General features: G+C 40.6%; 1 protein-coding gene across 2 annotated transcripts in view; it reads left to right on the top strand.

The window, feature by feature from the left end:
* CHRDL1 (chordin like 1) overlaps positions 1–13,592 on the top strand; it is a 45,247-nt gene extending 31,655 nt beyond the window's left edge. Inside the window, exons 7-12 of one of the 2 annotated variants that reach the window (XM_075763613.1) lie at positions 1,047–1,114; positions 2,387–2,561; positions 5,807–6,001; positions 7,746–7,913; positions 9,080–9,169; positions 10,434–13,592. In XM_075763613.1, the coding sequence (XP_075619728.1) occupies positions 1,047–1,114; positions 2,387–2,561; positions 5,807–6,001; positions 7,746–7,913; positions 9,080–9,169; positions 10,434–10,564 (827 nt within the window). In that variant the 3' untranslated portion in view covers positions 10,565–13,592. The remainder of the gene's footprint in view (positions 1–1,046; positions 1,115–2,386; positions 2,562–5,806; positions 6,002–7,745; positions 7,914–9,079; positions 9,170–10,433) is intronic. The other variant, XM_075763614.1, reaches the window with a different exon arrangement.
* The last annotated feature ends 393 nt before the right edge of the window (positions 13,593–13,985 follow it).

The raw sequence follows: 13,985 nt of genomic DNA, 5'->3' as shown, positions 1-13,985 counted from the left end.
AGTCCCTTGCATTGATTCTTAAAAGAATTCATTACTTCTGCATCACATGCACAAACCGCTAGTGCTCTAGCAAAACTTTTTCTTTTTTACAAGACCAGTTAGAATGTCCTTACTTTGTTATGAGTGTCCATAGTGCTATGAGCCTTATTCTGTAGTACTGTCATTGGCCTGATTCATAAAGCAGTGCTGAACATTTCATATTCTCTACGTGCAAATATAGGATCCTGTGAGCTTAGATGGGATACGGTGTTAGTGGGCCAACTTCTCATACATCCTGCCGTAACTCATTGCACGTGCCTGGCTTCCTGGAAGAGTTTTTGGTTTGTGTCTGATGAGTCACGCACTGTGCGTGGCCATCACTGCTATTTGTGAAACAGTCACTCTTTGACAAACAGATGAGAGCACCTCCCTGGTTCATAATCATACCTGGGGGTGAATCGTGACTTAACAATTTTTATTAAGTGAAGCATAAATACTAGAGAAAAAACAACCATTTAGATATGGGGACAGGAAGTTTGCAGGACAAAATATGGCTTACTGTCTCTTGATATGTATAATACAATGTTATTTATTAATGGCTACACTTCAGAGCTGACTACAAAAATGTAATTGAGGATTCAATTCTCAGTCAGGTTACATGTCAGTTGAGCAACAGAAACTGTGCCCGTGGGTTCCCTCAGCCCACAGTAGATGGAAAGTCACACAATCTAGCCTTTGTGAGCTAAGCGAAGTCATGTCTCCCCACCTTTGCCTGAGATCACATAGCAAATGGTGGAAATTACCTTGCCCATAGCATCTTGTTAAGCCACATAAATCTGATAGTAAATCTTTATCCTGGGTTTGCACAACATTTGGGAAGAGATCTACCTTTTGGTCTCTACAGAATCTAGTACAATAAAGTCAGACTGCAGACTGACACTTCTACATACTGATGCAACCTCCACCCTAAATTTAGCTATAAAGCTGGATGAGACCTTTCCCCTAAGTATCTCCCAAGATGTTGCCCACTTACTCCCCTAACTGATACTGCTCTGCTTCACGTCCAGGAGATGGAGAATTATCATGGGAACATTCCGACGGAGATATCTTCCGGCAGCCAGCCAACAGGGAAGCTGTAAGTGTGACCTACAATTTAAAGATATATTTTCCTGCTGTACTGTCCATGCCAGTACATTGATAATAGGTCTGAATACTGCTTCATCCTGGGTTCTGTGAATCTAGCCCAAAATAGGTATCTATCTTCCACTTCTGCAAACCCCTTAATAAACTCAACCCGAATTCATGAATAACACTGAATTATAAACTCCCATGAGCTCCTGCAGGTTCTGGATTTGGTCTTTGTTGTATATGCTTTATAAGAACAAAATTCTACAGTGCTTTGTTTGCTATGCAAGCTTCACTTTTAAATCATAATTGCAAACACTTCCCAGTTGACATATAGACACGTATTACTTTAGGGGCTTCACTACCTCTAGGGGTAAGAGTATCCATTGACAACTCCAGAGATTATTTTTATAACAGTATTTGGAGAGAATATGAAAAGCTTTTAAGGATTAGGAGCGCTACCTAAATACATGAACCAACAGGTCTTTGGATTAGTGAGAAGAATCATGCCCTATAAAACAACTGCTGTCATATACACCATTCCTTCATATTTTGGAAAATAATTCTCTGAAAACAACCAGTGTTTTTGCTCTAGAAAACACACTGCAAACTACTACTACTACTACTACTACTACTTTCCTTTGCAAATAAAATGAGACTTCCCAGTCTGTAAGACAGATTCTAGTAAGGTTCTGCTCAGTCTGTGCAAGGCTTATCCTGGCCGTGCATGAGAGCTTAAAGCTGCAGACAAGAAGCCGGACAGTCATTCTGGACATGCTCTGCCACTGGAGCCCTAGGAGAAAGCAATTTTGTTGAGGAAAACTAGATAGGCTTACAGTTCTTCTCATCTAATCTTAGAGTAGACATCAGTAAAGCAGATATCTAGCTCTGAACACCATTTTTCATACCTGGAGTGAAACAGGCACTTCTGGGTGTGATTCATCGAGATCCATAACAGGTCAGGTTCTGAAATTGCCTCTCGGTCCACTGACTTGACAAGGGACTTCAGATGACCAACTCAGATAAAGACACCTACACTGACATATACAGTCTGGTGAGATGAGTTACAATTGTGTATGTGTAGATGACTTCATTACCATGTTAACTGTCTGCAAAACCTGAATGGCCTTTATTTGGTGTGGTGCCATTCATTATATTTAATGATGTTTGATGATAGTGGCAACACTCTTATTGCCTTTGTTAAGCTTCTAATACAACCTCTTTCCCCATGTTCATTGAAATGAGACATTTACTTTCCTGCTCTCTTCCTGTCTCCACACAGAGACACTCATACCATCGCTCCCACTACGACCTGTCACCCAGCTCTGCGAGGCAGGTAGTCAACATTCCACGATTTCCCAATGCTAGGAGTAACCGTGGAGTCCTACCAGATCCCCAGCAAGCTTCAGGAACAATAGTACAAATTGTCATCAACAACAAGCATAAGCACGGACGAGGTAAAGACAAATACTTCTTATACTATTACTCTGGGTCAGGAATCAGTCACCTCAAAATATACAGCAGAATCTTGGAAATACACACTGGTATCAAGAGATCCAGTGCAAATCAGGGAGGCAAAAAGCCATAAACTGTTAAGGATATGAAATTAGCTCTTGACTAAGATCAGTTGTGCCTACACATACAGCAGTGCATTTCATTCTGCAAAGGCACCACACTATCGGGTTGCTTTCTGAATTACTTTGTGGGATTGTGCTACATAATTCTGAGAACACATGCAGCAGTTACCAGGGAAGTGAGCGCTTTGTGCCATACAGGACACCATGATGCCTTTAGATTGCTAACTTGTTCACACAGTGACTTGTCCAGTAGGAAATTGTTCGCGGTTATTTTCTTTACACTATTTTGTAACTTTACTAGCTGTAAGCAGCATATGTTTAAAGTGCCTCACAAATCTCAGACCATAAAGCGTTGCCATAGTATCAAGAGGTTTTCTGTCTCCAAGGCTCAGCAAATTATTCTCAAGAAAGACAATATCATATCCCCCACCTTACGGTAGACAGTGGGATGCAAGGGGTGCTTTTCCTCCTCCATGACTAATACTAGAGGCAGAGTAGGCAATTAGGCTGTACTGGATGCCTGAGCTATAAAGAGGCAAAGTTAACCAAGGTAACAAATCTTACTCTAAGAATCTTTCAGTGCCTTCTGATAATGTAATATAGGGCATATTACATTATGGGGACAGCAGAACTTTGAGCCAAACCAAGGCAAACCTTTTCCAAACATGACTAAGCCATATTCCTGCTGCATTACAGGAAGGACAAAAACAGAGAGAAAACATCAATTCTCCAGTTAATGGGACAGCAGGTTTTGCACAATAAAAATGGTGAGATGCTCAGTTCCCACAGTGGGTGTACCTCAGCGAAGAGAGGTCTGCAGGAACAGGCCTGAAAAGCCATAAAAGAAATAGCTGTAAAAATGCATGTTCAGAACAGCATCTATCCACAAATACCAGTCAGTATGCACTTAGAAACTACCCACAAAGAGTTAAAAGTCCTTGTATTAGGGCCAACTAATCTTTTAAGGTATTAACTAACAGAAGGAATGTTGGCCATAGGATCTTTATTATCCACCTGAACAAGCATGAAAAAACATTCAGATCATGCCAGTGTTTTATGCTGAATCTAGGAGCAGGAATCTCCATGCAGTGCAGTATCTTTGACATGTAATTCACACATGGAGACATCATCAAAGCAATTTCTAACTGATTTGTTTCAGCAAATAAAGAGCATACAGATGAATAGCATATTTCTGGCTGCAGTATATAGTAACTGCCACAACTTCAGACACTCACTGCCTGGAGAGTGTCTGAGAGATCCCCACGATGGAAAGAGGAACGCTGACCATGTATTTTCTCTTGTTCTTGTGCAGTTAACAAGTGTTTTATTAATTAATGCACATGCCCCTTGAGACACATTTCAACAAGTTAAAAAATAAACACATAACAATTCTCCTGACATGCAAATACTGTGCAGTTGCATGGATCCAGATTTATCATTCTAAACATGAAAAGCACTAAAAATAGGCCATGAGGGAACTAGAAGTTGTTCGCCATATTTTGGCTTCTACTGGAGGCTTCATCTGCTACCTCAGAGTAATTGTTTAACTGTTCTGTGCTAAACAAACCCTTAAAACAGAGAGAGTATGTATCCACACAATGTCAGGGAGAAATTATGAAATATTTATGTCCATAAAGGATATGGAGAACTCTAGCTGGGAAAAAAAATCCATATAAGCATAAATATAACTAGTAATATAGTATTTTAAGCATGTAAGAAGCCTGCTGAGTACTTACCAGTTTTCTCATTTACAGTTTTTTCTCGCATGTTCTTAGTATACAGATAACACTTTATTTGCTTTTATTGAGAAACAAAACTGTTTCCTACCTCTAAAATAAAAATGTGTCTTAAGAAAGAGTTAAAAAGTAGCAAATTATAAACCAAATGATAGCATAACCCCATGAAAGACAATACATTGCAAAGAATACTCCCCATAAATCTCAGTAACTCAGTAAAGTATAAGCCAGTTGGCAACATCTGTTACCAGTTAGATGTAAATTTCAGATTACAGATAAAAATTAAATTGCTTTTGAAAGTTACACGCAAAATAGGAACATGTTTTACAAATAAAAGCATTAATAAAAATGATGGCATATTAGAAGAATTGGAAATATTTACAACATATCCCAGCTTCATTTTAGTTGCTTTTAGAAATCAGGCAGTGCCCTTTCTTTCACCTTGTTAGGATTAGTTTGCATTTTTCTTTGTGTTTATAAAATATTTAAAAAAGAAAGGAGTAAGGTTTATAGGACAAATGCAAACATGGTGTAAAGTGATATAATTCCCATTAACTGCGGGGTGACCCAAACTGGCTTCCACTAGGCATGGATTTTTCCACTCTCCTTGTGTCAGCTGTATTTCTCTGTCTCCCAAGGGCACCGATGAATAAATATTCTGAGGTGTTATTGGAATGAAATTTCAGTCGCATATGCATCCTTTCATGTTAATGTTTTCTTGTGATTCCAAAAGCCCAATGTCTCTATATACCTATAGACATATATATTTCCACAAAGGACATTAAACTTTATTTTGCAACTTTCTCATGCTTTGTTCTGTGTGTTGTGTAGCAGGAACTTTCATGCAGAAGCAATAAAAGGCCCAGGTGGCACTAACCCATCCTGCTGATAGCGTGGTGCTCTCTGCAAAAGCCACGCTTAGCTAATGGTAAGGAAAGTTGTGCAGATGACTCAGCAGCACGATCCTGTCATCTGCAGATTCAGTTCTGTGTCCTGTGTGTGGACTGAGACTAGGAGGGGAAGGAAGAGTGAGTTTTATAAGCTGGTTAATGATGCACAACTGAAATATGTGCGCTGTAGAGGAGCTAGTCACATACTTGACTCGGCCACCTTCACTGTTCTCCTCAAAATAGTGATGGACACCAGTGTCAGCAGAGTTGGAATCAAGGCAAAACTGCTCAGAAAAGGGTGATCATGGGCTCAGACTCATTTTAAGTAGCAAAACTCCAAGTTAACAAGCAGAGAAATGGGCCAGAGACACTAAAAAATTATGTACAGAGATACTGCTTTAAGCAAATGTGCATGAGTCAAATGAGTATTCATAGAGAGGCATTCAGTGAACATACCTTTTCCAGTTGTACTTTTTCTTCCTTTTCTCTTCTTTTGTAGTTTGTGTTTCAAATGGCAAAACATACTCACATGGTGAATCTTGGCATCCTAATCTCCGGGCCTTTGGAATCGTAGAGTGTGTGTTGTGCACCTGCAACATCACCAAACAAGAATGTAAGAAAATTCATTGTCCAGAACAATACCCCTGCAAATACCCTCAGAAAGTAGAAGGAAAATGCTGTAAAGTCTGTCCAGGTAAAACAGAGTTGATCACAGACCACCTTTTTGCCGTGCATGTTAAGGGGCTTGGCTCAAGCCTTCCAGTCACAATAAGATCTGATGAAAATAGCAATAGCTGTGCCCACTGTCGCAATGTGTGTGTGGAGGTGTCGGTGTGAGACAGGCAGAGCTGCCTGGCCAGCCCTGCTGTTCACTGCTGTTCCTCAAATGGGGGGGGCTTGTTCCCGGGGGCATACATGTTCTGATCAGTCACTGCCTTTCTCTCTGCTGTTAGCATGACTTCCTGACTCTCATTTCCAAAGAGAATATTACAGAGACGTACACAGAAAGTTCATTACTGTCAAAAGACTCTCCCATCCTCCCCCCACTACACTGCCCACAGAACCTTGAAATCATGTTCTAGCTTGTGAAATTTGCATGGGGATAATATCATTTCTGCTTCTTAAAATGTACTAGAAGGATTCAAAACCCCTGATTATAAATTGATTGGTGTCAGTTATGTAACTGAATCCTTAAAATAAATATTAACTTATCACAAATTTAGCATTGTTTCTATGCTGCACTAATGATTAAACTTATGTAGACATTACTTACTAAAATCAATGCCTACAACTAGTGAAAAATTGGCTAATACGAGTCTGATGATGGTCTGCCAAACAACCAGCCATGTTGCATATGATATAAAGGGTAAAGGAGTGTCCAGTTCCCTTCCATGCCTTTAAACTTCTTTTCTAATCTGTACGGCCCATTTCTGTGTGTTTGGTGATGCATTGGGTGGAAATGCTCTGAGGAGATGAGTTGTTCAGTCGTGCACTGAAATCCTTCATAGAATCCACACTTCCCATTTTCTCTTGCTAGCCTGGCTTACTGGGAAAAAGCACAATGCAGTGGCAGTAGGCAGGCAGGAGGTGTGTAGCCAGATCCCTTTGGATACTTGTGAATCAGAGATCCACAGCTTTTATTTGGCTCATTTGAGCAAAAACCTGGCTAACAGGCTTCAATAGAAAATGTAATAGCAAAAAGAAAGTCACTGTCTTTTTCTTTGAGATTCTATGTGCCAATTTTTAAGAAAGCTGAACCTCTTCCTGCAGTCTGTGTTGTGTGTGTGGAGACGTGTTAATTATTAGGTTTTTCCACAAACAGCAGTCCGAGTTTCTGAGTTGCATCATCTCTTTTACATTCTTGTCCAACTTCCAATTACCAACAGAATAATTACAATTTCTACTTGTATGCTTTATGACTTTACCAGGTGGGCAAGAGATAATGTGCACTGTGGCTAGGCCAGGCTTGCACTGGCCAGCTGGCTGCTGCCGAGCAAAATGCAAACCTTGTAGGTTCTACCTGCCCTTTTCCTCAGCAAAGCATTAATTTGCCTCTGTTCACTCTGTCCAACCACCAATTTTTATTTAGTTATTTCATTACCTCTGCGACTTCTACCATTATTTCAAATATGCTTGAAAAGTGGACAACAGGTTTGAAAATTGTGAGGAGTCTCCCAGATCACATGGTTTTGCCCAGCTTATTTCCTTGTGAAACGGGGTTATAAATATGAATACTGTCTTGCCACCATAGACAGGCCATCAGAACATAGCAGACTAGAACACTATTAAATATCTGGGGCTTAGCTGGAGATGGATTTGAGTGGCCATACAAGTGAAAATTCTACTTTTAAACTAAACCTGCTTGGCTATCAGTGGCAAGTAAGTTCTGGAGGACTTGATTACAGCTGTAGTATGTGTTTTGGGCTTTTTTTACACAGAAGAAGTGCCAAGTCAAACCTTTGACAACAAAGAATACTTCTGTGGGAAAGAGACATTTCCCGTCTATGAATCCATTTTCACAGAGGAAGGAGAAACCATCAGAAAAATTGCAGTAGAGACTGAAAAGCCACCTCAAATAGAAATACATGTGTGGACAATTAGAAAAGGTGAGTTGAGCAAGTTCTTTCTTAAACAGTGTATCATCTTCCATTAAAATCCCAGGACAATTTACAAATCCAAGCAGCCTGAGCCTGCTGTTCTTCTGGCTATTTAGGATATCGCTATTACAGCCACTTCCAGCATACTCAAGTTTTGCTGTAGAAAAAACATTAATAACACACAAAGCTCTAGTTCTGCAAACTCCTACCCTTCGTTGTGAGCAAAAGCACAATGATGGTTGTCAGTAACACCCTGTGAAATTAATTTTTTGCAGAGAAATGGATAGTAGAGTTTGAACCAAGGGCCTGGAGGTTCTTATTTAGGATGGACCAAAACCATTTCCATTGAAATTAGTCTGCCCTGTCTGCCTTAGAGATGCTGCACCCATGATGGTCTAGACTATGGGCCAAAAGGCTGTTAAGAATGGAAAAAATATCTTTTACTACGGTAACTGGTAAAATTAGAAAAAAATAGAAAAGCATTCAGAAACCCAAGCTCTTCTGCAAATCCCAAACTTTCAGTATAATAAAAATTATCTCCAGCTTCCTAAAAATCCTATCTACTTCATCTACTTTAAGCAAAAAGCATGTGATCCTCATAGGAAACCCTGATATAGTGCAGCCCTTTACACGGAAACGATACATCTCTACAATGCACTTTAAAGCCCAAAGCCAAAGCCCAAAGTGTGAGCAGAAAAGAAGTCACAGAGGGTCAGATGGTTAATAACTACCGTGTGTGTTCAAGAAGCCACAAAGCCTTGTGGTGATTTGACAGTGATGTTGCCTGCTTGCTCATGACAGACAAAATGGGATCTGCCTGCAAAATGATACTAGGTTTCTCCAAGACACTGGGATTTTGGCTTCTGTTGTAATCTTACATTTACTCGTACTAAGGAAGGGTTCAGCTATGTTGGAAAAGAATAAGCTAATTCTCACACCCCTCAAACTCTCTGCAGTCATAAATCCACAGAAGGATTTACAGAGGAGTAGCAACAAAACAAGTGGGTGGCAAACAGAATAAAAAAGAATAGGCTGAAAGTCCACGTAATTGGTAAAGATTATTTCACAAGGTGACTCGACATGGCAGTAATTCTACGTAAAGGCAGGACAGCGACTGAGGTTTAGAACAACAGGCATGTTTCCAGTAACACGCACTTCTTATTTCTTTGCTGAAGGGATTCTGCGTCACTTCTATGTTGAAAAAATGTCCAAGAGAGAATTTGAAGAACTTCCTTACTTCAAGCAGATAACAAGGACAACCCCTAGTAAGTAAAATTCTGACCTCTTCAGGTTTCTATTCTCCATATAATCATAGCCTTGAAAAACATTCTCTGTTACTCAACATAGTCAAACAGATGTACTAATTTTTCTTCTAGTACATGGCTCCAATATATTATAAGTTTAGCTTTAAATAATCAAAATACAGCAATTTAAAATATAGATACATATAACAGTAGTTCTTGTCCATGCTGTCTTAGTCTCCTGTATTTTGATAAAATACAAGATAGGCTGTTTTCTGCCCATACTGCCCCAAGTCTAAAATATGACTGATGCCAGCAGAGCAGCACAATTTGGATTTATTTAAGTAACATGTCAAGTTACTCCCATTTTTTAGAAAGTCATTTAGAAGGGGAAAAATTCAGAGATGATTCAAGGAGTTCTCCCACATACATATATGTTACATTTGAAAAAACCCTTTCCTATGTTCCTAACAATATTATTATGATCTGTCTTTTGAAAAGACATGTAATTCTTTTATCACTCTTGACTCAATTTCTTTTTTCTATTTCATCCAGCTTGGGATATGACACTTAATTTGATAGCTGAATTAAGGTATAGACATGTTTAGTTCCCAGTTCTTTTGCATTACAAGTTGTAATTTTTTCTGAGGTCTCTAATTAGGCAAGGAAGTGTTTTTCCAAGGAATAACACGTTCTTGATAATACAGGCTTAGTGAGAAGCAGACACCTTTGCATATAAAAAGTTTCCTAATTTTTTGCTTTCAGCTTTCCATAAGCTTGTCATTGTTATCAGTAATATAGTATTCTAGTTACCAGTACAGTGGGTATTTCTATTAACATCATAAAAACTATACAGAAATTTTATTAGCCAGCAAACACGGTTTGTATTACACACAGGTAGTCCGAGTTCACAGTGCCTGAAACACTTAGACTTGTTGCTTCCCAACTTTTAAATACTTTCGTTTACCATCAGAGTTAAATTTTCTCATCGCTCTCTCATAAAGCAGAGTATCCAATGTCATAAATGGTTGAATAGGGTCAACTTACACTACTACATTAAAGAAAGGAATAATATTGTGCTCCTTGTTTATTATTTTTAGCAAAGTTATTTTGCATGGAATATGTTATGCGATTGTAAGATACTTTGAATATTTTCCACCGGGGGATTGGACATTCTCTCTTTGGCCATTGTGAATCAGTTGGTCTGGAGAGTGTTTGCAAATGTCTTTGAAGTTCCCTATGCCCTTTTCTAAGTCAGTATCTGTCTCCTTTGTATTTTTGTTTTCAGGCCAGTGGAAAATATTTAGCGAGGGAGAAGCTCAGATCAGCCAAATGTGTGAAAGCAGAGTGTGCAGGACTGAGCTCGAGGATTTGGTAAAGGTTTTGTACCTTGAAAAGTCTGAAAAGGGTCACTGTTAAGGGAGACAGCACTGGAGGGAGAAACAGAAGAAAACTTATGAAAACTTGGATCTGCAGCTGGACTGCAGGCTTATTTTGCTTAAGTCAACAGTTGCCCTAAAAACGAAAACTATAATGCAGTAATTATTCACATTATGCACAGCAAATTTGCTGCTTTATGTGTAGTGGTCTGTGTCAACCGTTCAAATATCTCCTCCAAAAGACTAGGAGGCTCTGTATTACTGGTGGGAGAAGGAGAAAGAGAGACTGTACTTTCCCAGAGTTGCATTTCTTTACAAGTTAAAAAGAGAAAACAGAACATTTTTATTATTATTATTTGGCAAGTTATTCAAACTAATGAAAAGAAGGACACCTAATAAATGTGCAGGACCTATGGAGAGCATTATTTCCTGTGCTGAATGTATACCATTTCTGGTGTTGAAATGACTCGTGGGTTTTTTTTACTAGTGGAGGAAAAATACAAGTGATACAATACTTGTGTTGGAGACATAAAAAATAGATTAAACTAACAAACTCCTAAGCAGCCTGCCTTTGGGATGATGTCTTGTAGTTGAGCAAACTGAGTCCATAAACTGAACAGCAGGTGTTAGTGGCAATCACTGTATTTTTGTAGCAATTTGAGCAAATGTTCACTTTTAAGTGGTTTTCACTGTTTCCTCCACCCACTTCTCTAAAAAAATGTGAAGTGTTAGCTCCCTATCACAGCCCTAATAACTTCATTCTTCTGGGCCCTATTAACACATGGTCTTGGCTGATAAACTGCCTTCTAAAGTGACGTGGCAGAAGGTGCTGAAGTACTCGCAGTACTTTCAAAACACCTACAGGGTTAAACCTCCCGATTAATAACTCCTTAAGAGTTGCGACAGTGCTTAATTTATTTGTTCTGATTTGTTACAAACCTAATCTTCTGCATTTTTCTGAGGGTGACCTCTCAATTCTCACGCTTCAAGGACAGCTCTCTCCCATTATAAACACCGAACAGCTACCGCAGGCCTTTAGAACACAGCAGCTCGGGGAAAACTGTTATCTTTATGAAAACCAAATCTGAGAGATTGTGTTGAATTTAGTATAGCATGTCTACAGTGTGTTTAAGAACGGTGGCTCTTATCTGCAGAAAAAATATAAGTATAATTGAAAAAATGTTTTCTCCGAAGAGTCACCAAAATACTGTACTGCCTCGTGGCTGCGATGTTGGATTAAATCCCAAGAAGCTAGTGACTCTGCCTGCTTTTGCTCCCATTTTCTACTCCACAAGCAGACCGGAATACTGCTGTTCAAACAGAGCTTTATGGAAATGTTCTGAGCCAAGGGCTGGGGCTTCGCAAGGAGTGAAATCAACAGTGACAGCAAGGATTTTGAGGTTTGTCATTCTGCCAGTGACAGCACTCCAGGGTGTACCCATTTCTAGAGGGATGAAGGTGTGGGAGAGCTCGGTGCTGAATGCCAAAAGACTGTTTCAGGCAGAGCTTCACCATCCTGAGGGGACTCTTGTCTTGAGGTGCAAACCCTGGCAGCCTCCCTCTGCAGCACGGGCCTCGGGGCCAGGCTTCTTCCTGCCGCCCAGTCCTGCCTCTGCTGCCTGCAGCGACGGGAGGAGTGTCATGCCAGGTTTCTAACAGAGGAGCAAGCGAGAAGAACATTCGGGAAGGTGAAGGAAAGGCTGAAGGGAATTAGGAGAATACATATAGGGTGAGCTCAGGTCCTTAGCGATCTTGCCTGTATATAACCACCCTGTTGTCCCTTGGCCTGGACAGAGAGCAGATAGTATTTAGGAATACTTCCCTCCCTACCAAGCACTCAACACGGTCCACTGCGTAACAGGAAAACACACTGAAAGGGAGCTCCTCCAGCAACCGTGTGAATTTCCAAGAACAAAATACCCTCCTGGTATCAGTAAGAACCATGAGGGGTCTCTTTCCAGGCCTCCATAGGCTGCAGGGAAATCCTCCGTGGTCCCTCCACGGGCACAGGGCAGTCTCTGCTCGGGGCCAGGAGCGCCTCCTCCCTCCTCCTGCCTGGCCCTCGCTGTGGCGGGGCTATTTCTCACACTTTTCCCCTCACTGACCAGCAGCGTTTTGCCCATCCTGAAATACCTTTTCCCCGAGGCGCTGCCAGCCTGGCTGAGGGGCTGCTGGAACTGGCTGGAACACAGGGCAGCCCCTCAGCTCTCCTCAGAGGGGACCCTGCAGCCCCGCGGCCAACACCTGGCCACAGGCACCTGGTAGCACTGATACCATGCTACAGCACGCAGTCTTAACTAGCGCCTGGCCATTAGAAGTCCTGTATCACTGTTCGTTAGAAGGAGAGCTAAGTGAACTGTCCCACCACCTTTCCACGGGACTGTAGCCTCTGCCTCCATAAACCCTGTGCTGGTGTTTGAAAGGGGTGTAGCGTATCCTAACTGCGGTCCTAAGGCTAGCCGCACCAGAGATTACTGCAGTGTAACTGTAGACGAGGCAGTTTGGCATCAGCGACACCCACGTGGCATCTACTGGGTTGAAATATGCTGCAGAAGTGCAAAATTTTACTATAAATCTTCGAATAAGTCATGAATTAACCTTATCGTTCCTTTGGTGAACACATTGTAAAGAAGAGGTTCTGAGGAACTGTAGTGATCTGGTGGGAAGACCAGCAGTTGATTTCTCACCTCACGGGCATCATCTGTTTGTAGCAGTAGCTGGTGAAAAAAGACGAAGTGGAAAGTGTACGGTGTTTGTAATTTTTTTTTTAAGAAGGCGGCAACCTGCTTTTTGTATTTGTGACAGGACAGGTGGAATCCAGATTGTGTATTTATTTTATAATAAACACTTTTTAAGAAAAGCAAAAAAAGTCGTAAGCATCGTTTAGTAAAATGCAGTGTTGCATTTTTTCCAGTTTCTGGTCACTTAAAGACAACAAAATACACAGTGTCATGCTTTTCATTCTCTTCATGGGATGTATGTCTGTTACAGTACTTATTTATGTGCTTGTTGTATCACTTTGACCTGGTTTGATAAATTAATAAACTCTGAAGTTGATAATAAAACAAGACGTTTTGTGTATGATGCTGTTTGGTCAAGATGTTGGTGTCAGTTCCCTGTTTGCAGTCCTTCTGTGGCCACCTCAGACAAAGCCCAGCTGGGTGCAGTGCATGGCTGCCTGCTGTGCAATCAGGTGCTGAGCTATGGAAGGTAGATGAGAGAGAGATGATCTTAAGAAACACAAAAAAAAGTGTACAACATTAACTCACACGTGGCTAGCAGCGTAAGTAAAATGGAGAGTGTCAGCCTTGGGAAAGGTGATTGTTCACTGTGATTCCACAGTAAATCACTCTGAATCAGTAAGTACCTCAGATCTGAAATTCAAGATGTCTCTGGAAATTCTTCATGAAATTAATTTCAGTTATTTCATCACAACCTGAATATTGATCTTAGCCAACTTT

The sequence above is a fragment of the Balearica regulorum genome, chromosome 11 (genome assembly GCF_011004875.1).
Source record: "Balearica regulorum gibbericeps isolate bBalReg1 chromosome 11, bBalReg1.pri, whole genome shotgun sequence".
Taxonomy (NCBI): Eukaryota; Metazoa; Chordata; class Aves; order Gruiformes; family Gruidae; genus Balearica; species Balearica regulorum.
This window is presented reverse-complemented; position numbering and strand designations above follow the sequence as displayed.